The sequence below is a fragment of the Cydia strobilella genome, chromosome Z (genome assembly GCF_947568885.1).
Source record: "Cydia strobilella chromosome Z, ilCydStro3.1, whole genome shotgun sequence".
Taxonomy (NCBI): domain Eukaryota; kingdom Metazoa; phylum Arthropoda; class Insecta; order Lepidoptera; family Tortricidae; genus Cydia; species Cydia strobilella.
In genome coordinates, this window is record NC_086068.1 from 1395705 (window position 1) to 1419185 (window position 23481).

The window sequence follows — 23481 nt, forward strand, 5'->3', positions numbered from 1 at the left end:
AGTCGAGGAAACGAGGGGAGGCCTTTGCCCAGCAGTGGGACACTAAATTAGGCTAGTAAAAAAAATTGGCAAGAAAACAAAAGATGGCAAATAATGCAAATTATGTTGAGGGTAGGAAAATGGGGACTACATTCGTATGAAGAAGCGGTTCAATTTAGTAAGGATTTAAATCTTCTCGGGCACAGGTGTAAGGTGAGAGCCGGTGTAATTTTATTTGACTTTCATAAGCGCATTGTTACATGCCTATTTGAAAAATAATAAACTAGCTTTTGCTTCGTCTTCGTCTGCGTGGAGTTAGTAATTTGGGTAGCTTATTTTTTATCCAATCTGCTTTTTATCGTTTTCCCATACAAACTTCCACCCCACTTTTCACCAGCTTAAAGTATGATTTCTGGGATAAAAACTACCCTATGTCCTTCCCCGGGACTCAAACTATCTCTATACCAAATTTCAACTAAATCGGTTTAGCGGTGAAGAGGTAACAGACAGACAGACACACTTTCGCATTTATAATGTTGCGAAAGCAACTTTTTATTTATATAAAATATTCGTAGCAGTAGCTAAACGCAGCCGTCGGGCTCGGTTAGTATGCGGAGGCTTTTTTAAAGCACCAACAGGAGCGCTCCACATCATTTGTATCGCGGCCAATTAGTTTCTAATATACTTACAGGTTTTAGTGGGTGAAGAAATCGGTGATTTCAAACCGGACGGACCCGCCTGAGACTCATCTATAAAGAAATAAGCACAGAATAAGTTTACTTCAAATCGAAGTCTTTTTATTTGAGTCGTCGAGACCTGCATGGCGGCTACAATAATATTAGTATGGATTTCTAGTTTCTACTGCGTTTTTTCACGTCAAATGAATTTGTATTTCTAATATACTTACAGGTTGTGGGTGGAGGCATTGGTGATTTGAATCCGGACGGACCCGCCTGAGACTCATCTATAAACAAATAAGCACATAATAGGGTATTTAACTGTATCTCAAATAAATTATTTTACACCATGCATGAAATAAAGCACCATAAGATTAATAGAGAAACGTAGAGAGCAGTTATTTTTAGACACAATTTCTACTTTAAAACCCGTATAAAACTATAAAGAGTAGGTAATTTGATTGTGACGTCACATGCTAGTGTTTCATATTAATTCCATAGTAGCAAAATCGATTTGACAGTTCGAAAAAAGAAACTGATTTGAACAGTAGTCAAATACTCTATACTATACGTAGAAAAAGTTTAGAAGGGAAAGGGGATCAAGATGAAACAAAAGACAGTGCGCCGCGGGAAACTTGAAGATATGGCGTTCGCGCGGGTTTTTACCTTTTTACACATACACGACAACATTAAAAAAGGCTTAAATCTAGATTAGTTAGAAGCTGAAGAAGAAGAGAGTGGTTCCAGAAAAGGATAACACTCAAGCATGTGACGACGAAGCTGATTTTCAGTGATCGTCACGTAAAACAAACACAAAACATAAAAACAAAACAAACACTACTTTGGAAAGATGTATTGTTGATACCATAAATGAATTCAGCACCCCCGATTTATACGAAAACGTTACCAAACCCGGCCTAGCAGCTTCACTGATGTAGATAATCAAGATAAAAATGAGAGCCCTAAATAAACCTTCAAGAGCGGATATCTCAAAAACTTGACTGAATAAAACTTGTAACAAATTAAATCTCTTTTCATTTTGTATAAGTGGCCAAGTCGCTCAGACGCATAGTTTCCGAGATATAATTGAAAAACCGAAAGCTACGAAGTTAAAAATTGTGTTCCTTGCATTTCCCTCTATACCTTCTTATTGCTTCGCCTAACAATAATATTAGTATGGATTTCTTTCTACTGTGTTTTTTCACGTCAAATGAATTTGTATTTCTAATATACTTACAGGTTGTGGGTGGAGGCATTGGTGGTTTGAAACCCGACGGACCAGCCTGAGACTCATCTATAAACAAATAAGCACATAATAGGATATTTAACTGTATTTCAAATAAATTATTTTTCCCCTCACTAGCTCGGAAAGCCGTCTTTTATCCTTTAAAACAAGCGGGGAAAAACGCATTTTATCCACTAGTGGGGAAAGTAATTTGACCTTGGATGGAGCGTGTTTAAGTAGCTTGACAGATAACAAAACGTTAATCGCTCATAATAATGGTTCGTTCGATATTAATTATCATTAAATAAATGGTTTGAGAATCTAATAAAAAATACCAAATTTAGATTTATTTAATCATTTTAAGTCATAAACCTTAAAATTCCATAAGAAACGTTAGTTTTTTTATAATGATGTTAAATATAATTCTGAACGCACAAGTTGAGTCGATGCAATTTCAAAACGCATCGTTGACATTTCATACGTCAGAACAGAAATGTCAACATTGTCAACAAAATCTTTACTTATATAAACACTTCTCACCGACTCAAGTATAAATCAGAATTTCCAGTGTTTTCTGTTATAATATCGTAAAAAATAAGTGATTCCAGTGATGAAGATGAGCCTGTGGATGTTGCACTTTCCTCGCTATAGTGAGGGGAAAAGTTTTGTGTTGCACACGGGTGCAAATGTATTTTACTTCTCGTGTGTTGAAACACTCGCGGGTAAAACACAACTTTGCACCCTTGTATAACAAATAACTATTACACCATGCATGAAATAAAGCAACATAAGATTAATAGATGTCAACTTTATTACTGTACCTTGTAACTAGTACAGTCGCCATCAGATATATCGGAGCAGCCGAGGTGTTCACAATATCTGAACACGCACTCTAACGCCCTGACAATAGAGGCATGTTCAGATATTTGTGAGCGCCTTAGCCGCTCCGATATATCTGATGATCCTACTGAAAATTATATAAGTTTACTTCAAATCGAAGTCTTTTTATTTGAGTCGTCGAGATTTGCACGTGCTACAATAATATTAGTATGGATTTCTAGTTTCTACTACGTTTTTTCACGTCAAATGAATTTGTATTTCTAATATACTTACAGGTTGTGGGTGGAGGCATTGGTGGTTTGAAACCGGATGGACCCGCCTGAGACTCATCTATAAACAAATAAGCACATAATAGGGTATTTAACTGTATTTCAAATAAATTATTTTACACCATGCATGAAATAAAGCGCCATAAGATTAATAGAGAAACGTAGAGAGCAGTTATTTTTAGACACAATTTCTACTTTAAAACCTGTATAAAACTTTAAAGAGTAGGTAATTTGATTGTGACGTCACATGCTAGTGTTTCATATTAATTCCATAGTAGCAAAATCGATTTGACAGTTCGAAAAAAGAAACTGATTTGAACAGTAGTCAAATACTCTATACTATACGTAGAAAAAGTTTAGAAGGGAAAGGGGATCAAGATGAAACAAAAGACAGTGCGCCGCGGGAAACTTGAAGATATGGCGTTCGCGCGGGTTTTTACCTTTTTACACATACATGACAACATTAAAATAGGCTTAAATCTAGATTAGTTAGAAGCTGAAGAAGAAGAGAGTGGTTCCAGAAAAGGATAACACTCAAGCATGTGACGACGAAGCTGATTTTCAGTGATCGACACGTAAAACAAACACAAAACAACACAGAACATAAAAACAAAACAAACACTGACTGACAAACATTGCACTGACTTAAACAGAACAAAGAGAGAGTGTGTTATTGTAAACGTCATATTTTCATAGAAATTAATGACGACATGGCCACACTTTGTCTTCGCTTATAGCATTGCAGAGTTGGTTCGGTACGGATTTCGCAAAAGGTCAATTAACAGTCCGCTGCCCCAATATTACACACACATACAGTCTATGTTTAACTTTTATCTAATTGAAATTTGAACTTTATCATAGTGACATTAAGTCGAATTTCAACTATCTTGAAAATATAACATAGACCCCTGTGATATTGGGGCAGGGAGTCAAGTCAACGACGGGACGAAATAAAACTATGAAAACGGATTATATCGCGTATATTGAATTTATAATACATCCCGACGTTTCGAACTCTTTACAGCGTTCGTGGTCAACGGGTGACTCATATGGGGTGGGGTTTTCATAGTTTTATTTCATGAGTAACTATCGCGGTAACCGAAGACAATATTATCAACGACGGGACATTCACAACATGGAACATACCGAAATTGTAACGGGGAGGGATTGAAAGCCTGTAGGAATCAAGAGAATCCTGTTCTGATGGGACATAGCCTGCAACAAGAAGACACTTTACTGTAAAAACAGCACAGATTTAACCTCGCAAGACCCACCATATAAAGTTTTTCAATTTTTAAATTTGAACCTTATTCTAAAAGTAAATTGGAACGAATTTCGTTTGTTTTACAACGCAGTGAAACAAAAGAAATGCTACTCTATTTGTTTCATCAAAAGGTTCAAATTAGATTGCAATGAATATGTACATTTAGACTCACGAGGTTAATATATACGCTAGATGACGCAAATACCACGATTTGTATTGAAACCAAGCGTGCAGACTTTTTCATACAAAATTTACGCATAATTTTAAAATTACTAGGAAATATGCTCTTGCCTTTGGGTGCTCGCAATTTTTGGGCTGTTGCAGTTAATTATGATGCCACGAAGCATTTTGTTAAGTTTTCACGGACGTCCGGCTGCAACAACTGACGCGCGTGGACTGTAAAGAGCGACGGTCAACCACGACTGTTGGTCGGGGTTCGGACACGCGAAGTAGATGCATTTGCGTCTTCTATGGTATATTTATTTCTGTGGTAAACAGCAACACTAATAACTGTCTATCATTGGACCTTATGCCTTTAGTAATAAGGTTTACAAACTGTCAGCTAACAATGTGGGCGATGGTAATAAGCAGTCTGGAATTTTCGCGGCAATACAAGACTGTCGCAATCTTGCTAGAGTTGGAAACATTTTTTTATCGATATCGATAATTGGGTAATGGAAGAAAAAAACCGGCCTAGTGCGAGTCGGACTCGCGCATGAAGGGTTCTGTACCAAAATCACAAAAAAATCATGTTTATTGTATGGGAGCCCCACTTAAATTATTCTGTTTTTATTATTTGCTGTTATAGATGACCAGGGCAACATAAAGCCGAAGAAACATAAGCCAACGGCCGCCGGTTGATGATTATAAAATAATGTGAAGATTTTGGCACGATATAATAACACTCGATATCATTACAGTTTACAATCTATTAGTTTATAACTATTATTATTAATAATGTAATTTATATAAATGTCTGTAACTTGTCTTGTGAGCGCAAAAATAAAATGTTTTTAACACTGGAAGCTAAATTGCGACAAGCTAGCAAGGTCTCTGTTAATTAGCATTATTAAGGCCACTCCACACTACCAAATTTTTAACGTCGGCGTCTAATCGGCGCTGTGGAAAATGGCGTCGCTGCGCAGTTGCGTCAACGTTGCGTCGAGCAGCAGCCGTAGAGTTGACTATACTCCGTTAAATGTAAAATTGTTAGATTTAGTGCCAGTAGCACCATCCGCACTTGACAGACTGATCAACGTCACCCGGCGCGCCGCGGCGGTTTACTATGAAACTTTCCATATAATAAAATTTTGCGAACTCTTTAACGATAACAAACAGTTTGGTGCAACCGACCCTTAGTCGGTAAAATTGTACACCTTTTGTTACGCAATAGAAATAACAAGTACTGGTTTCTATAATCACGTCCTCTCATTTTGCCGTTTCACAGATCATTTTTTTTAAACAGACACAAAATTAGTAATGATTTTTTTTCTGATGGACGTTTAGGTAAACGCGCGTAAAGCACTGATTTTGTCGCTCTTATTTGTATTTTTTTTTAAAGTTTGAACTGCTAAAAATGGTAATTTTGTATCACACATATCCCGTACTCCACCTTTTACAGACTACATTTTTGTTATTATGACTGAGTTAGTGTAAATGAAAGTTAGACGAAATAAATTTTCTTCAGAAATTACTTCAAAACAAGTGACAATTTCTTTAAAAATCGACTTAATTTCAACGTATTTTTGATACTTAAACACATTACAACATTTGCTGAAACCGTTCTTATACATCATATTATATAATATACCACTATAATTTAATGAATTTTTAAAAACTGCCCCTTCTCATCATATATTACCGGTGACGCACGCTCGCGACCTCATTATTAAAAGGCAAGATGAGATGAAAAAAAATGAAAAATGTTTATTTCTTTTAAAACATACAGGTTATTTTACAATGGTAAAGATCTCCTAGTAGGTATACAATACCTGTGGCAGGAGATCCTGCTCATCCGTTATGTTACGAGTAGTTACCTATATAATAAAAATAAATGAACAAAAAGTACTTATATTAAGTAAGATTAGAAGCTTAAAAATAACAAAAGTGGAAATTGCATGATTTTGTGTAAGTACATACTTATGTGTGTGTGTGTGTGTGTGTGTGTGTGTGTGTGTGTGTGTGTGTGTGTGTGTGTGTGTGTGTGTGTGTGTGTGTGTGTGTGTGTGTGTGTGTGTGTGTGTGTGTGTGTGTGCGCGCGTGTGTGTGTGGAGTTATATTGAATGAAGGAGTCCTTCTACGTCATTCTAATTTAAGGTTCTTATCCATTCAGATACTACTTTCTTGCACTTATATTGTTGTAAAGCATATATGTTAAATTTTTTATTTATTCTATTATACAAATGTGGTGATAGTTTGCTGATAAAGTGCTAATAGAAACCAATACTTGTTATTTAAATATTACGTAATAAAAGGTGTACAATTTCAACGATTAAATCTATCAATTTTAAAATTTTTGCTCTAAAATCGTTACCGGGTACCTAAGTGTAGATGCCGTAGATGGTCCACTCTCTAGTGCGCCGTTAGGTGGCTCGCGTACCCTTATCTTTCTGCTAAATATTCGAGCGCATTTCGGGCACGTCAGCACACCGCTTTCATAATTCAAGCAAATTGATTATAGGTTATGGCAGAGCCAGCTTATCTCGCCCTTATTATATACATGGTAAATATACTCACTGCTTTCAGAGGGCGGCGGTCGTGGCACTCTGAAACCGGACGGGCCCGGCGGCGATAGAAGCGTGTCATCTAACGAATAAACAAAACAAATACAATATAACACACTACCGGTCAAAACTTTAAAAATTTAAGTTATCTACTATAGCCCGTTTCTTTATTCCGTAGACTAAGGGTTTCACAATGTCCAAGTAAAGTATTGGATAGCTAATTAACAAATAAATTAACTGGCAGATAAAATTTCCTACAAAAAAAAGCACTTTATCCAGCAGATAAAGCTTATTTGGAGATCGTGAAACGCCAACGATGACTTTATTCGTCAGATAAGTGGCAAGTAGCTTATTCAGGACTTTACTTGGACATTGTGAAACAGGCCCTAAAATGACAAACATAAATATCAAACGTAGAAATAATGTGACCAGCTTAAAACAAACAGCGCTGACTAGACTTATATTGACCGGGATATAGATTGTGATTACCTTTTTTTTTTTTTTTTGTCGGAGTGGAAATGCACTTACGCACGGTGTGTGGGACTCGCCAGATTGTGATTACCTGCGTCGGGAGCTCATAAATAATACAAAAGGTAATCACGGTCTATCATCATCTTCCTCGCGTTATCCCGGCATTTTGCCACGGCTCATGGGAGCCTGGGGTCCGCTTGACAACTAATCCTAAGAATTGACGTAGGCACTAGTTTTTACGAAAGCGACTGCCATCTGACCTTCCAACCCAGAGGGGTAACTAGGCCTTGTTGGGATTAGTCCGGTTTCCTTACGATGTTTTCCTTCACCGAAAAGCGGCTGGTAAATATCAAATGATATTTCGTACATAAGTTCCGAAAAACTCATTGGTACGAGCCGGGATTTGAACCCGCGACCTCCGGATTGAAAGTCGCACGCTCTTGCCGCTAGGCCACCAGCGCTTCTTCATAAGTCCGTTATCGTACGTCATAAGTGTAAGGTAATCACGGTCTATATCCCGGTCTATATAAGTCCAGTGAAACTAACCGTGAATCATTCAAAACTCAAACAGTGCTGATATTTGATTTCGGTTTGTGAATAACCGATAAATAGTAAATTAATTTTAGTTTAAAAATAAACAATAAATAAAATCTACTCACTACTAACCTACTCAAACATTTAAAAAAATTACATTGACGTATCGCCGACCTGACGCAACGCCATTTTGGTATTTTTGGTTAACTTAAATTAATTTTTAAGGCGGTTCCCTGAGGCGAAAAATCTCCTTATATGATCATGTTTTTCTAAGAGGCGTTGATATTCGTAGACGTGGAAAAAATATATGTAGTTCTTGACTATATTATCTTTAACAACATAGCTTCCGATACACGAATTATGACACTTCGCTCGATACAATTAATTCCCAAAGTAACCTCTAACTCGGACTTTTAATCCTACTTTACTCGGTTATTTATTATGTGATACTATAAACAAAAAAATAAGAAAAAACAATTTTAACATAAATAGTAATTTCATAGCTTAAGAATTACGATATTGTAAGGTAACGTTTTTAAAATAAATAAAAACCGACAAAATTTTATCAAAATTGACACTTGGCGAGTATGTTCTTTCCCGTTCTTTCTTGCGAAATATGACAAAGACAGCGGCAAACCGATGGAACGGCCTTAACAAGCAGAAACATCTGCGATCGATGCTATTAAGCTTAGAATAAATTTTAAGTGGAAAAATTACTGCCTTGGGTGAGACTTGAACTCACGGCCTCTGGATCGATACTCCAGCGCTCTGCCAACTGAGCCACCAAGACCTCATCCATGGTCAGCAAATCTTCCCACTATATGGGTCTAGGGGACCCTAGCGACATCTACCGTAAGAGTGTTACACTTCATAAACGGCCACCGGAGTTCCAAGTCATATTGGAAATTCACCAGTTACGATGTGCTACCCATTCTAAATTAATTTTTAACAAGCAGAAACGTCTGCGATCGATGCTATTAAGCTTAGAATAAATTTTAAAAGTGGAAAAATTACTGCCTTGGGCGAGACTTGAACTCACGGCCTCTGGATCGATACTCCAGCGCTCTGCCAACTGAGCCACCAAGACCTCATCCATAGTCAGCAAATCTTCCCACTATATGGGTCTAGGGGACCCTAGCGACATCTACCGTAAGAGTGTTACACTTCATAAACGGCCACCGGAGTTCCAAGTCATATTGGAAATTCACCAGTTACGATGTGCTACCCATTCTAAATTAATTTTTAACAAGCAGAAACAAGAACAAGTGAGTTCAAGTCTCACCCAAGGCAGTAATTTTTCCACTTTTAAAAATTTGGTTTATAGTGATCGGATGTATTCAGTGCGTTTTCTCTCGTCTTCATCCACAAATATAAGTATCTCCCAATAGTTTATTTTCGGTTAGTACCGATTGTAGCACATCACTATTTATAAGACGTAAAAAACTAGCAACACATGAAATGTCATTTTAGTTTACGGAATAAAAAAACAGACTACGATTTCGAAACAAATGGGTACTTTCGAGCAAATTTTTTTTTGCAGTGTAATAGTAAACAAATGAGTACCTGTGGTAGTTTCCGAGGTCGCTTTCCTGGCTGCAGGTTTCGGTGGCTTTTTACCTGAAACTAGGTCAAATATTATTAAACTAACTAATCTCTAAAACTAAACTAAACTTAAAATAAACTTATAAATAAAAAATGCTCCCCAGGTCGCTATCATGTGCTCAGAAGACTGGCAGCGTTACCTCTTTGGACGGCCAGACTTAATCTCTGGCCGAAGTAGCTGCCAGCCCTCTGGTCACCAGAGGCGTCTACAATATCCTTGACTACAATGATTTGGAACTGGGCCCCCACGGTCCCAGAGTTTCGACTCCGAACGGCGCAAATATGTAGCCCTCGCCGAGGACAGCATATTTGCGCCGCTTGTTTAGTTTAGTTAGCATTTGGCCTTAGCATTGTGCTGCAACCCGTCTAGGAGAAGGAAAACTCCAAAATATAACCCGGGGGGATGGGCCTCGTTAGCTTTGTGCTGCAACCCGTCTAGGAGAAGGAAAACTCCAAAATAGAACCCGGGGAGATGGGCCTCGTTAGCATTTTGTGCTGCTACCCGTCTAGGAGAAGGAAAACTCCAATATAAAACCCCCAAATCCAAGGTGTTAGCCGACCCGTGCCGAGGGATGCATAGCCAGAGGGTAGTACTGGCGTTGAACGGAGGGTGTCTGTGTTGGCGGTCACAGGACACAGTGGTGAACCGCCTTGCTTCAGTACAGGGCTCTGCTGTTGTGGACATTTAAATCCCTTTTACTCGTGGGAACGCAATGGAGATTCAAAATTATAATAATCATCCGAATGGCGGCGACGTGGTACGCCACCCGTCACGTCTCGTTTCTCGCGGGGGCGACAAGCGGCTCACGGAGAGCCGCTTTGCTACGCTGAATGTTGGAGGAGGAATGGAAGAGAAATTAAATGAGGTTTTGCAGATGATGGATGAGAGAAAAATTGATATTTTGTGTGTTAATGAGACGAAACGGAAAGGATGCGATACCACCTTGCATGGAACCTACACGGCGTATTGGTCTGGGGTACCTAGTTCGGATCGCGCCTGTCAGGGAGTAGGTGTTGTACTTTCCGCAAGAATGGCTGAGTGTGTGAGAGAATTTGAATGTGTGAATTCCAGACTGATGTGGATTAGACTGAAAGTGGGAATGATGCGTATATTTTTGGTAGGAGTTTACGCTCCAGTAGACCGGGGTGCGAGTATCTCACAGCGCGTTCGGGATGAAAGGCAGATATTTTGGGATGAACTAAGAGAGGTTTTGAAAGTATGTAAGAGTAATGAAAGATTAGTTTTGTTAGGTGACTTCAATGGCTGGGTAGGAATAAAAAGGGACGGATTTGAAAAGGTTCTTGGAATGTACGGAGACGTGAGAGTGAATGATAATGGGAGAAGCGTGTTAGAAATTTGCCAAGAGTGGAACCTTTGTGTAACAAACACGATGTTTGACCACAAAAGGATACACTTATACACTCGAGAGGCGGAGAATGTTAGGAAAAGTATGATTGACTTTGTGATAGTGGATGAAAGAATTAGGAAGAATGTTATCGACTCCAGGGTGTATCGAGGGTCGGGTATCCATTCTGACCACTTCCTGGTAATGTGCCGATTAAGTGGCTTGTTTAAAGGATGGAGACAACGACCCCGTACAGTTACTGTCGAGTTAAAAAGAATAAAAGTGGAAAATTTGCAAGAAGAAGGAGTAAATGATGAGTATAGGAGCAGATTAAAAACCGAATTCAATGGTATGAATGAGATTAGTGAGACTGAACAATTGTGGAATAGTTTTAAAAATAAAGTAGTAAGTGTGGCAAGTGAAGTATGTGGAGTAAGGAAGAGGCACAAAGGAAAAAAGGAGAAGAATGTTTGGTGGGATAAAGAAGTGCAAGAAGCAGTGTGTAAGAAGAAAAAGTTGTGGTTGGATTGGTTAGCCACAAGAGCTAACCAAAGAAATCACACGGCTTCATTTGACGAAGTCAGTGAAGCGAAAAAGGATTATAGAAGAATGAAAGTGTTAGTAAAGGAGTTAGTAGACAGAAAGAAAGACGAACAGAAAGATAAAATGGAAGAAAGGCTCTCTCAAGATTTCCAAACAAATATAAAGTTTTTCTGGAAGTCCGTTCGTTTAGCCAGGGGTAACACCCAGAATTCTGAGCTAAAGTCAATAAAAGACAAGAATGGAAGATTAGTGAATGAGGAAGAATGCATCTTAGAAAGATGGAAAGAGTATTTTGAAAGTTTGTTTGATAAAGAGGAGGCAAGCACGTCAATTTCGGAGTTGAATGAAAGCATTGAAAACGTGTCGGAGAACGAAGATAGTATTAGCATGGATGAAATTGTGAAAGCGTTGAAAGGAATGAAATCAGGGAAGGCTGCAGGGTATGATAGAGTTTCTGTCGAGATGCTGAAAGCTGGACAAGGCATTGTAGCAAGTCAGTTGTACCGCCTTTTCAATATGTGCTTCAGAACCGGTCAAGTGCCCAGGGACTGGTGCAAGGCCATCATTGTACCTCTTTACAAAGGAAAGGGATCACAACTGGATTGCAAAAACTACAGAGGCATTAGCTTACTCAGCGTCGTCGGCAAATTGTATGCAAAGATATTGATTGAAAGAGTAGTGAAAGAAACCGATGAGAAAGTATGGGATGCACAAGCGGGATTCCGAAAGGGTATGGGATGTACGGATCAAGTCTTTTCCTTGCGATGCATAGCCGAAAAGTATTTGGCCAAAGGTCAGAAGGTCTATTGCGCTTTCGTGGATTTGGAAAAGGCTTATGACAGAGTGGTAAGGAATGAACTTTGGTCGGTACTGTCGGTGCATGGATTGAGCGGCCGTCTCATTCAGGCACTGAAATCGCTCTATGAGGATTCCAGTGCTTGTGTGAGGGTAAACGGGTCGTACACTGAGTGGTTTAGCATCGAAAAGGGTGTTAGGCAGGGGTGTGTAGCGTCACCGTGGCTGTTTAATCTGTTCATGGACAGTAGTTTGCATGATTTGAGAAATGATGAATGTGGGCTGAGAATGAGTGGGTTACCCGTCAAATGTCTTCTTTACGCTGATGACCTGGTATTGCTAGCGTCATCGGGTGAAGAGTTGCAGGAGATGGTAACTAGAATGCATGGATCTTTTGAAAGGAAAGGAATGAAAATAAATGTAAGTAAGACGAAAGTTATGGTATTTGAAAAGGAGGAATATATGACAAACTGTGAAATTTTGATTGGTCAAGAAAGAGTAGAACAAGTGAAAGAGTTTGTGTATCTGGGAACATTATTCACTAGGAACGGTAAGCATGATAAAGATATTGAAAGGAGAGTGAGTGCTGGAAATCGCGTGAATGGGGCACTTAACGCTTTTATGAGCAGCCAGAAGGTGTCGCAAAAGGCACGGTTGGCTGTGCATAGAGGGGTGCTGGTGCCTACACTTATGTATGGTAGCGAAAGTTGGGTATGGCAGAAGAGGCATCAGAGCCAAGTGAATGCAGTGGAAATGAGAGCGTTGAGAAGTGTGTGTGGTGTGAGATTACAAGATAGAATTAGGAACAGTGTGATAAGGGAAAAGTGTGGCCTGAGCGAAGATGTAGTGACAAAAATTGAGAAAGGTATGTTGAGATGGTTTGGACACGTGGAAAGAATGAGTGAAAGAAGGCTAACAAAGAGAGTGTATAAGGGAGAGGTAGAAACGGGAGTTGGAAGGGGCAGACCTCGGCGGACTTTCTCTGATCAGATCGGGGAAATCCTGAAGAAAGGCCAGGTCAAGAGCACCCTAAACCAGCGAGCGTGTATGAGGAATGTTATGAAAGTGAAGGAAGCGAAAGAGGTATGTCAGGATCGTAGCAAGTGGAAATCCGTGGTCTCTGCCTACCCCTCCGGGAAATAGGCGTGATTATATGTATGTATGTATGTATGTTTAGTTCTGCCGTTGTGGCCGCAGCACCCGCCTTGACGGAGGTCGCCTGTAGGTAGGACGGCGCGAGCGTGTCAACGCAGGTGGCGTCCCACACAAGCGTCCTCCCCAGCCTCCATGGAATGAGTGACAGCAAAGATAGATATAACTCCGTAATAGATGTATACAGTCTAAGGAAAAAACGTGCCTCGAAAATCAAGAAAATTTGATTCTCGTTCAGAGGGGGGCGCTACTAGCTTTGGCTTACTGTCGTATAGATGGCGTTGACGGTTTCGTTTGTTATTTAACAATTTTAACGCATATTAGTGAAAGAACATGGGTCAAAATCATAAAAATAATTAATGCATATAAAAAAAATCATTTATCTATATTTAAATACATTTTATCGTATTTTTATAAATATTTATTTTTAGTTTTAAAGTGTGTCGACAGATGGCAGTGAATTTACTGGGGTTACAAAATTTACTATGACAGTACCGCTCTAGTATAAGTTACTCTATGGTGACAGTCATCCCGTCGGGCCGCTTGCCGTCGTCGCGTGCGATAACGTTCGGCTCAAGTATGGCCGGCACGCTGACGGAAGCAAGCGCCCTACGGAATGTTATTTAATATTGACACACAATTTACGCATAGGCATCTTTTAGTGCATTACCCCATTTATTCATATAACTTAGCAAACTTTGTGTATTTTAACCTCGTGAGTACATTAAAAAAAAAAAAAAAACTATTTTTTTATAAAGAACAAGAATTACAACATGTACATATTCATTGCAATCTAATTTGAACCTTTCATGGAACAAATAAAGTAGCGTTTATTTTGTTTCATTGCGTTGTAAAACAAACGAAATTCGTTCCAATTTACTTATAGCACAAGGTTCAAATTAAAAATTATAAAACTTTCTATGGTGGGTCTTACGAGGTTAAATAATAATAAATAAATAATAAAATAAAATAAAATTCGTTTATTTTCAGACAACTCATAGGTCCATAGCATTGTTAGTAAGTTCTTAACTAAAAATTAAAACTAAAAATATTAATACTATTAATATTAATAATATTATAACTGGAAATCGCGTGAATGGGGCACTTAATGCTTTTATGAGCAGCCAGAAGGTGTCGCAAAAGGCACGGTTGGCTGTGCATAGAGGGGTGCTGGTGCCTACACTTATGTATGGTAGCGAAAGTTGGGTATGGCAGAAGAGGCATCAGAGCCAAGTGAATGCAGTGGAAATGAGAGCGTTGAGAAGTGTGTGTGGTGTGAGATTACAAGATAGAATTAGGAACAGTGTGATAAGGGAAAAGTGTGGACTGAACGAAGATGTAGTGACAAAAATTGAGAAAGGTATGTTGAGATGGTTTGGACACGTGGAAAGAATGAGTGAAAGAAGGCTAACAAAGAGAGTGTATAAGGGAGAGGTAGAAACGGGAGTTGGAAGGGGCAGACCTCGGCGGACTTTCTCTGATCAGATCGGGGAAATCCTGAAGAAAGGCCAGGTCAAGAGCACCCTAAACCGGCGAGCGTGTATGAGGAATGTTATGAAAGTGAAGGAAGCGAAAGAGGTATGTCAGGATCGCAGCAAGTGGAAATCCGTGGTCTCTGCCTACCCCTCCGGGAAATAGGCGTGATTATATGTATGATTATATGTATGTAAAAATATTAATACTAAATACTAAAAAACTAAGATACTACAACTAAAATGAGTTAGTATTACTTAATAACATTTTAATTTGGACAATTCTAAAATTCAAAATTAAAATTAGCATTGCAAAATTAGGTACGTCAGACATAGGTAAAAATAAAATCAATTAATAGGATCATGGATTAAAATAATAAAAATAGAGGTAATAGAAGTAAGCTCGACAAAAAATTATCGAGGGCTTGTTACAAAAATTTATATTTCTTTAATATTAAATATATAAAAACTTTAATATGTTTACATATCTTCTACAATCAATTTTTTCCCTCCTATAAAAGCATGACGATTCTTTTCAAGTTTAAATTTCGTTGTTATAATTATTGCAATTAATTTATCTGGATTATCTTTATAACCGAGCGTTAACGAAGGTCTCCGTTTTAGCTTGAGTAAAAATGCTTTCATACGAGTATGTCCGGATGTTCTCTACAGTTTGCATTTATCAACCGATTGTGTAGAAGTTTTGTTTGTTTTCATTCACAAATAATTTGTACTGCACACATATGTGCCATTTTCAACCAAAAGGGTACTTATTGTCACTTGTCAGTAAGGCGCTATTTCCATAGATTCAATTAGAAATCTACCTTATTGACAAGCGACAATGTGGTACCTTTTGGTTGAAAACGTCACATATGCTGTGTTTATAATCTGTAATCTGTTTCGGAATCTCTATCATTACCATGCTTTGTGCTCATAAAAGTTTTCCTTCCGTGTCCGCTATTGAAAATGCCACTGTAGCCGTGAATCAATTTAGTTCGCTCGCGGTCGCGGGCATTTCAATAAGACCCCCTGTAATCTGTTTCGGAATCTCTATCATTACCATGTTTTGTGCTCATAAAAGTTTTCCTTTCGTGTCCGCTATTGAAAATGCCACTGTAGCCGTGAATCAATTTAGTTCGCTCACGGTCGCGGGCATTTCAATAAGACCCCCTGTAATCTGTTTCGGAATCTCTATCATTACCATTTTTTGTGCTCATAAAAGTTTTCCTTTCGTGTCCGCTATTGAAAATGCCACTGTAGCCGTGAATCAATTTAGTTCGCTCACGGTCGCGGGCATTTCAATAAGACCCCCTGTAATCTGTTTCGGAATCTCTATCATTACCATGTTTTGTGCTCATAAAAGTTTTCCTTTCGTGTCCGCTATTGAAAATGCCACTGTAGCCGTGAATCAATTTAGTTCGCTCACGGTCGCGGGCATTTCAATAAGACCCCCTGTTTGTTTATTCCGGGCTAAGTAAACAAGCACGCACTATCGTGCAATCAAAAAGCGTTCGTGGTGCTGTTTTCGCGCTAGTGCTTTTAAATACAAACGCAATCTGTCACTATCCTATATGGGACATTTTCTATGAAAAGGGACCTTAAAAACTGTAATAGATGTCATATATTAAAGAAAAAGTGACGAAGCCCTCCAGTGGTGAAGGCCCGATGGCGGAGGCTGGAAAAAACACAAATCAAAATATTTAATAAAATAATTTGATTTGTTCCCAAACTTGTTAAAAGGGACCTTATTGTCGATGGCGCTTACGCCGCACAGCGTCGCGCGGCATTGTATTTATTTCGTTTATAATGGCGTAAGCGCCATCGACGATAAGGTCCCTTTTTATAGGAAATACCACATATTATGTGTTACCGTTTCATGCTGTGCGGTAGTACGACGATGCGTAGCGAGGTACAGTACCGGCCAATAATATATCACCTTTGAGTGTTTTTGTATGAGCATGTATAGAGTAAAGAATATAGGTTAGTTTGTACATGGCATATTTTACTAGTCATTTTATACAAATATATGATGAATATTGCAATGAAATACTGTCAATTACAATAGGATACTCAGCATATTACTAAAAAACCTCTAGCAAAAAAATGAAGTTGACAAATACATTAAAAAATAAAGGACTCAGCATATTACTAAAAAACCGGCCAAGTGCGAGTCGGACTCGCGCACGAAGCAGCAAAAAAATCACGTTTGTTGTATGGGAGCCCCATTTAAATATTAATATTATTCTGTTTTTAGTATTTGTTGTTATAGCGGCAACAGAAATACATCATCTGTGAAAATTTCAACTGTCTAGCTATCACGGTTCATGAGATACAGCCTGGTGACAGACGGACAGACGGACAGCGGAGTCTTAGTAATAGGGTCCCGTTTTTACCCTTTGGGTACGGAACCCTAAAAACCCCTAGCAAAAAAAATGAAGTTGACAAATACACTAAAAAATAAAGGTTAAATATAAAGGTTTTTAAAGGGTCGGCAACGCGCATGTAATATCTCTGGTGTTGCAGGCGTCCATAGGCTACGGTAACTGCTTACCATCAGGCGGTCCGTGTGCTTGATTGCCACCGTGGTATAAATTTAAAAAAAAAAAAAGCCTGTATGAAAAAACCATTACATGAGATCAATTTTTCTCATCGCCCGTACAACGGAATACTACTAGACTACCTAAAGCAGTGACGTGGAAGTCACTCACAAATATATAAAAAAGTTATACCGTAAAAACATGGAGGTGATATATTATCGGCCGGTACTGTATGTGTTTGTTAAAAAAAACCGAAGGTAGTGCTGCGCTGAGCGAGGATAGGTACCTAAATGAAGTCATTCTTCTGGTTTGTCTGGCCTCACACAATCTCCTTTTCTTACTGTCATTCGGGCGTCTACCCTCTTAAGGCTGGCGTCCACTAGACTCGCCGAGGCGAATCGAATCGAATCGCAATAATTCGCGATCTATACATTTACTATGAACGGTTAATTCGATTCGACGCGCCGCGGCTCTTCGTTAATAGACGCAGTTTCTAAGTAAATGTATAGAAGGCGAATTATTGCGATTTGATTCTGCGAGCCTAGTGGACGCCAGCCTTTATCTTCACCCAAAAAAATCACACCACCTAGAAGCGGTTATTTAACTTAAACGTGACTACGAGCGCCATCTACTCCATGACGTTGGCAACTATTGACCGTTTCGCGATATTCGCGACAAATGTGTAGGTACGAATGGACCAGGGATGTTGCGGATGCCGATTTTTTGACATCCGCGGAAGCGGACTCAGATGCGGATTATTAAAGGCTCACATCCGCGGATGCGGATGTCGAGATTAGGCACATAAAAAACGTCAAATATTAAATTTTTATTTAAAAAAAAACACGAAACTTAGTACTTGAACAAGAATATAGGTGCCCCCCAAACGCATTACTATACTAAAGTTTAAATCAAACTTTTCACTTCTTGTCGCTGTCCGTCATAGGCTAAAGTGCTCGATCGACGAATCAAAACGAAACGAGATCCCTATTGGCTAATGACGAAATTACCTAGCACTTACGCCGCCGCTAAGACGTTCCTGCACCTACCTGTTCCACATCCGCATTAAGCTCCGCATAGATTTTATGCGGATGCGGATGTTGAAAATAATGCGGAAGTTCCGCGGTTGCGGATGCGGTTGCGAATATTCGCAACATCCCTGGAATTGACTTACCAGTACTTAGTAGGACTTTGTTGCGGAGGCGCCGCACTATGCCTCTGGTATCGGAGGGCGCTCGCGCCGAGCGGAGAGTGGACCAGCGCGGGTCCTTCGGCAGCCCTGTCTTTATTTGACGAGCTGCGAATACAACATACATACATAAAGGCATCCATAAAGGTTCCATCGGTTTGCCGCTGTCACTGTCACATTTAGCAAGAAAGAACGGGAAAGAACATGCGCGCCAAGTGTCAATTTTGATAGAATTATGTCGATTTTTATTTATTTTAAAAACGGTACCTTAACATCGAAATCCGAAAGCGGTAAAATTACTAAGTTAAGATTGTTTTTTCTTCTTATTCTTTATAATGTCACATAATAAATAACCGAGTAAAGTTGGATTAAAAGTCCTTTGGGAATTAATTGTATCGGGCAGTGTCATAATTCGTGTATCGCAAGCAGGGCTCGGAACCGGTATTTTTTAAAAACCCCGAAATAGCCCAATATTTTGAATTTTTTTATGCTCATTACGTAGGACTGAATCATGTATTTAGGAAACAATATTGCATTATTAAAACGTCCCATTAAAAATGAAATTATAAACAAAAGAACGAAAAAGAACGTAATAATACCGGTATTTTTGTATGAAGCAAATACCGGTTTCCGACCCCTGATCGCAAGCTTATAAATTAAAGATATTATAATCAAGAACTACATATATTTTTTCGACGTCTCTTCGAAAAATATGATCATATAAGGAGATTTTTCGCCTTCTGGCTCAGGGAACCGCCTTAACCTTTCATATGTGTGTGGTTGGTCAATCCTGGCTTCAAACCTCTGATGTGCTGTATAGAGCAGAAAAAAAATATGCAAAAATATGACTTAAAAATCCGGACAGGATACTTATTATACACAATGAGGTTGATAGTATTGATAGTACACCTATGTTCGAATCCCGGAAGTAATCCATATTATAAGAGTTAGGAGCCCATCCTAACCTACGGTGCACAAACTTGGTCATTAACTGAGGCCCTAAAATCGAAACTCAAGGTTTGCCAGCGAGCTATGGAGCGTAGTATATTAGGTGTTCGTAGAACTGATCGAATCAGAAACACGGAACGCTCCAGAACTAGAGTTGCAGATGTAGGCGTCAAGACCGCTAAGCTTAAGTGGGACTGGGCGGGACATGTCTGTCGCATGCACCCGGAAAGGTGGGCCAAAATGGTTACTGATTGGGACCCACGGAGCACCATAGACGGTGCAGGCCGGGGTTCAGGCAGACCAAAAAGGAGATGGCGGGACGACTTGGACGCATTCTACCCCAAATGGTGGTAAAATGGCGATGACAGGGTCGAGTGGAGAAAACGAGGGGAGGCCTTTGCCCAGCAGTGGGACACCAAAATAGGCTAATATAAAAAAAAGGAGCATTTAAAAACTAGTATGGAATCTAATAATAATCAAAACATCCAAAAAAGTCAAACGAAGGGGCATAGTTATGTTTAACCTTTTGGACGACAATGACCGATATATACGCACCGTAGGGTCAACGCCAAAGACCGATTAATCGGTCATAGACCACAGAGCAACATAGACCTACATGCATATGCATAAAGTTCAATTTCAGTTTTGACACTTCGGTGACGTGGCATCTGGATGATATTGATTGATTTATTTATTGGTAAATTCATTGTTTTACAGGTCAAGATTACAATTACAGTCATATTTATGTACATACTGACAAAGATAGATCAATAAATCCGTAATAGATGGATACAGTCTAAGGAAAAAACGTGCGTCGAAAATCAAGAAAATTTGATTCTCGTTCAGAGGGCGCTACTAGCTTTGGCTTACTGTCGTATAGATGGCGTTGACGGTTTCGTTTGTTATTTAACAATTTTAACGCATATCAGTGAAAGAACATGGGTCAAAATCATAAAAATAATTAATGCAAATAAATAAATCATTTATCCATATTTAAATACATTTTATCGTATTTTTATAAATATTTATTTTTAGTTTTAAAGTGTGTCGACAGATGGCAGTGAATTTACTGGGGTTACAAAATTTACTATGACAGTACCGCTCTAGTATAAGTTACTCTATGATACTGATAATAGTGATTATATTTACATATTCTAACATTTGCTTATACATTTACAACAAAATCTTAAACTACGCATAATTAACTAAACGCAATAAATATTAGGTAACTAATATTACACATTCAGAAATCGTTATAATTAATGAGCTCCACGAAGAAACTCGTCTACGCTGTAGCATGCCTGTGTGATTAGCAGCGATTTGAGTTTCATATATCTTTATTGCGATCATGTTCATTAAAGAGGATGGTACAAAACATTTTGAAGTAGGTACCAGTGTTGCCAACTCGGAATTTGAAAAAATGCCAGACTTATGTCTAAATTATGCCAGAAATATGCTAAATAATTTTGAAATGTGCTAAAAAAGATGCTAAAATATTATAGGTAACTAAAAACCGGCCATTATGACATATGACATGACATTGACTATACCATAGATAACACAAAAAGATTAGTGGGTGTAGACGAGACAATTTTTCGCACAATCTGATTGTCAATTTAATTGGTAACGCGTATGAAAAAAAGGTCGCGGTGCGGTGCGGTAGTCTGTTACGGCTTATTATAATTCCTCGTATGTATAAATTTCCTTTGACGGTTGTGCCATGGATTGTCTATCACTGCCAAGTAGGTTTCAAACTTGGCTTAGGGACATAATCACTTGATTCACTAAATCATGCTAAAAAAGATGCCAGATGCTAAATGGAAATTTTCGATGCCAGAGAGTGTGAAATTATGCCATATCTGGCACCAATTATACCAAGTTGGCAACACTGGTAGGTACATGATACCCCGTTAGGGCACTGCGACAATCTTAATACTAGGTACTGAACTATTTACAGATATCCTATTATATTGCCCGATTCTGTGTTTCCGCATGAGTACAATTTGGAGCTCTTCAAGGCAAGAGTTAATAGGTATCTCATAGGTAAACGTGCTCCACCGTAGACCACATCATCACTTACCATCAGGTGGGATCGTGGTCAAACGCCTGCCTATTCATCATAAAAAAAAAAAAAAACATTATTGAACTAGGAAATTGCTAAATAAATTATGATAATAAACAAAAATTTGGTTAAATGTCATTCCTATTGCATTACTCATTTATAATTGTATATATAATTCATCATAAAAGCCCAACAATAATAAATAATAACATGAAATAAAAATAAAAATAATTAATTCTTTGGACTGATAATTAATCTATTGCATTATCTGATAAAAATTCCTCGACTGTATAATATGGCTTTCGTATTAAAATTGATTTCAGTTTGTTAATAAATGATTGCGTTTTTTGTTCATTAGTTACGCTTTTTGGTAATTGATTATAAATTATCACAGATCTATAATGAGGGCTATTTCTAAACATTTGTAGATCTGGTTTTGCTGGCAGAGTTTCCTTGTAAACTCATTGTCACTTTCCGCTGACTTTATATCAGTCGGGACCGAGTTGTAGATCTTGGCCCCAACGACACTGAGTGAACTCCTGAGCTTAGCGAGTCGCTTTACAGGGGCAATCAACATTGGCTGCCTGCGGTTGTTCTCACCGCGGCTACAGTTTTAACACTTTGTTGCGAGCAAATAGTTCCTTAGCTGGGTGGTCGTAAGGTTTCTAGATATTATCCGCAGTGCCCGCTTTTGTATTTTGAATACGTTGTCCCGACTCGCGGCCAAGCCCCAAAGGTCAACACCGCGCGTTAGAATCGAGTGGAAGTATCCATAATAGGCCTTTCTTAGGTTATCTGCCGATAGGGTGGGCGCGAGCCTGGACAAGGCAAAACACGCCGACGAAAGCGAATCGCACAACTGATCGATGTGGGGGGACCACGTAAATCCAGAGTCGAATAAGAATCCAAGATATTTAGTTTGGTTTACTTCTGGGACTATTATATTATTTATTTTGATATTTAGCTGGGATATGTCAGTACGCCTTAACCTGAAGTGCACAATGTTTGTTTTGTCTAGGTTTAGGAGCATTCCGTTTGCAGAGAACCACTTATCTATCTCTATCATGGTTTGACTCAGTTTTGATACTAGATCATCAATGTTTTCAGCGTGTACTATAATGCACGTATCATCGGCATAAATAACATATTCTGGCTCAGATGACGCGGATGTAATATCGTTGATTAGCATGAGAAACAGGTTGTTTCCCATGGTCGAGCCCTGGGGTACCCCCATGGTCGAGCCCTGGGGTACCGCGCAGTCGCCTATTGGTTCTAGTAGGGACCTTACATTTTGGACGCAAGTACTTTGTTTACGGTCTTTTAAAAAGGAAGCGATTGTATCATGGAAGCTACCATCAAAGCCATATAGGGATAGCTTTTTAAGGAGGAGGGAGTGGTCTATCATCTCGAATGCGCGCGACAGGTCGCAGAAGACCGCTGCGACCTGACGCCCGCCCTCAAGGTGGGCCAGCACCCGCGCAACCACATCACGAGCTGCATCCGACGTCGATCGGCCAGTTTGGTATGCATATTGGTGACAATTCATTAAGCACAGTGCTTATGTGATACATTATTTTTTTACATAACAAACTCTTAAATACCTTTGATATAACTGGGATTATGGAGATTGGGCGGTAATTTTTAGGTTCTTGCATGTCACCTTTGCGTTTATAAACAGGTTGAATTTTTACTTGCTTTAATATGTCAGGATACACACCTATATCGATGCATTGGTTAAATAACATTAACAGTAAAGATATAAAGACTGGAGGAAGGTAGTCAAGTACGCGGGTTGACATGTCATTTATATCTTTCGAGTCCTTTCGTTTTATACTTTTCCACACCTTCATTATTTC

The 23481-nt window shown here is 38.9% G+C and overlaps 1 protein-coding gene and 1 non-coding gene across 2 annotated transcripts in view; both read right to left on the minus strand.

Moving 5' to 3' along the window:
- LOC134755052 (uncharacterized) overlaps positions 1–23481 on the minus strand; it is a 113070-nt gene that overhangs the window by 59117 nt on the left and 30472 nt on the right. Inside the window, exons 7-14 of the mRNA XM_063691530.1 lie at positions 18601–18723; positions 9546–9605; positions 6991–7059; positions 4137–4205; positions 2995–3051; positions 1894–1950; positions 887–943; positions 669–728 (exon numbers count right to left, since the gene is read on the minus strand). Of these exons, the coding sequence (XP_063547600.1) occupies positions 669–728; positions 887–943; positions 1894–1950; positions 2995–3051; positions 4137–4205; positions 6991–7059; positions 9546–9605; positions 18601–18723 (552 nt within the window). The remainder of the gene's footprint in view (positions 1–668; positions 729–886; positions 944–1893; positions 1951–2994; positions 3052–4136; positions 4206–6990; positions 7060–9545; positions 9606–18600; positions 18724–23481) is intronic.
- Trnad-auc (transfer RNA aspartic acid (anticodon AUC)) lies at positions 8700–8772 on the minus strand. The gene has a single exon. It is a non-coding gene; the product is annotated as a tRNA-Asp (tRNA).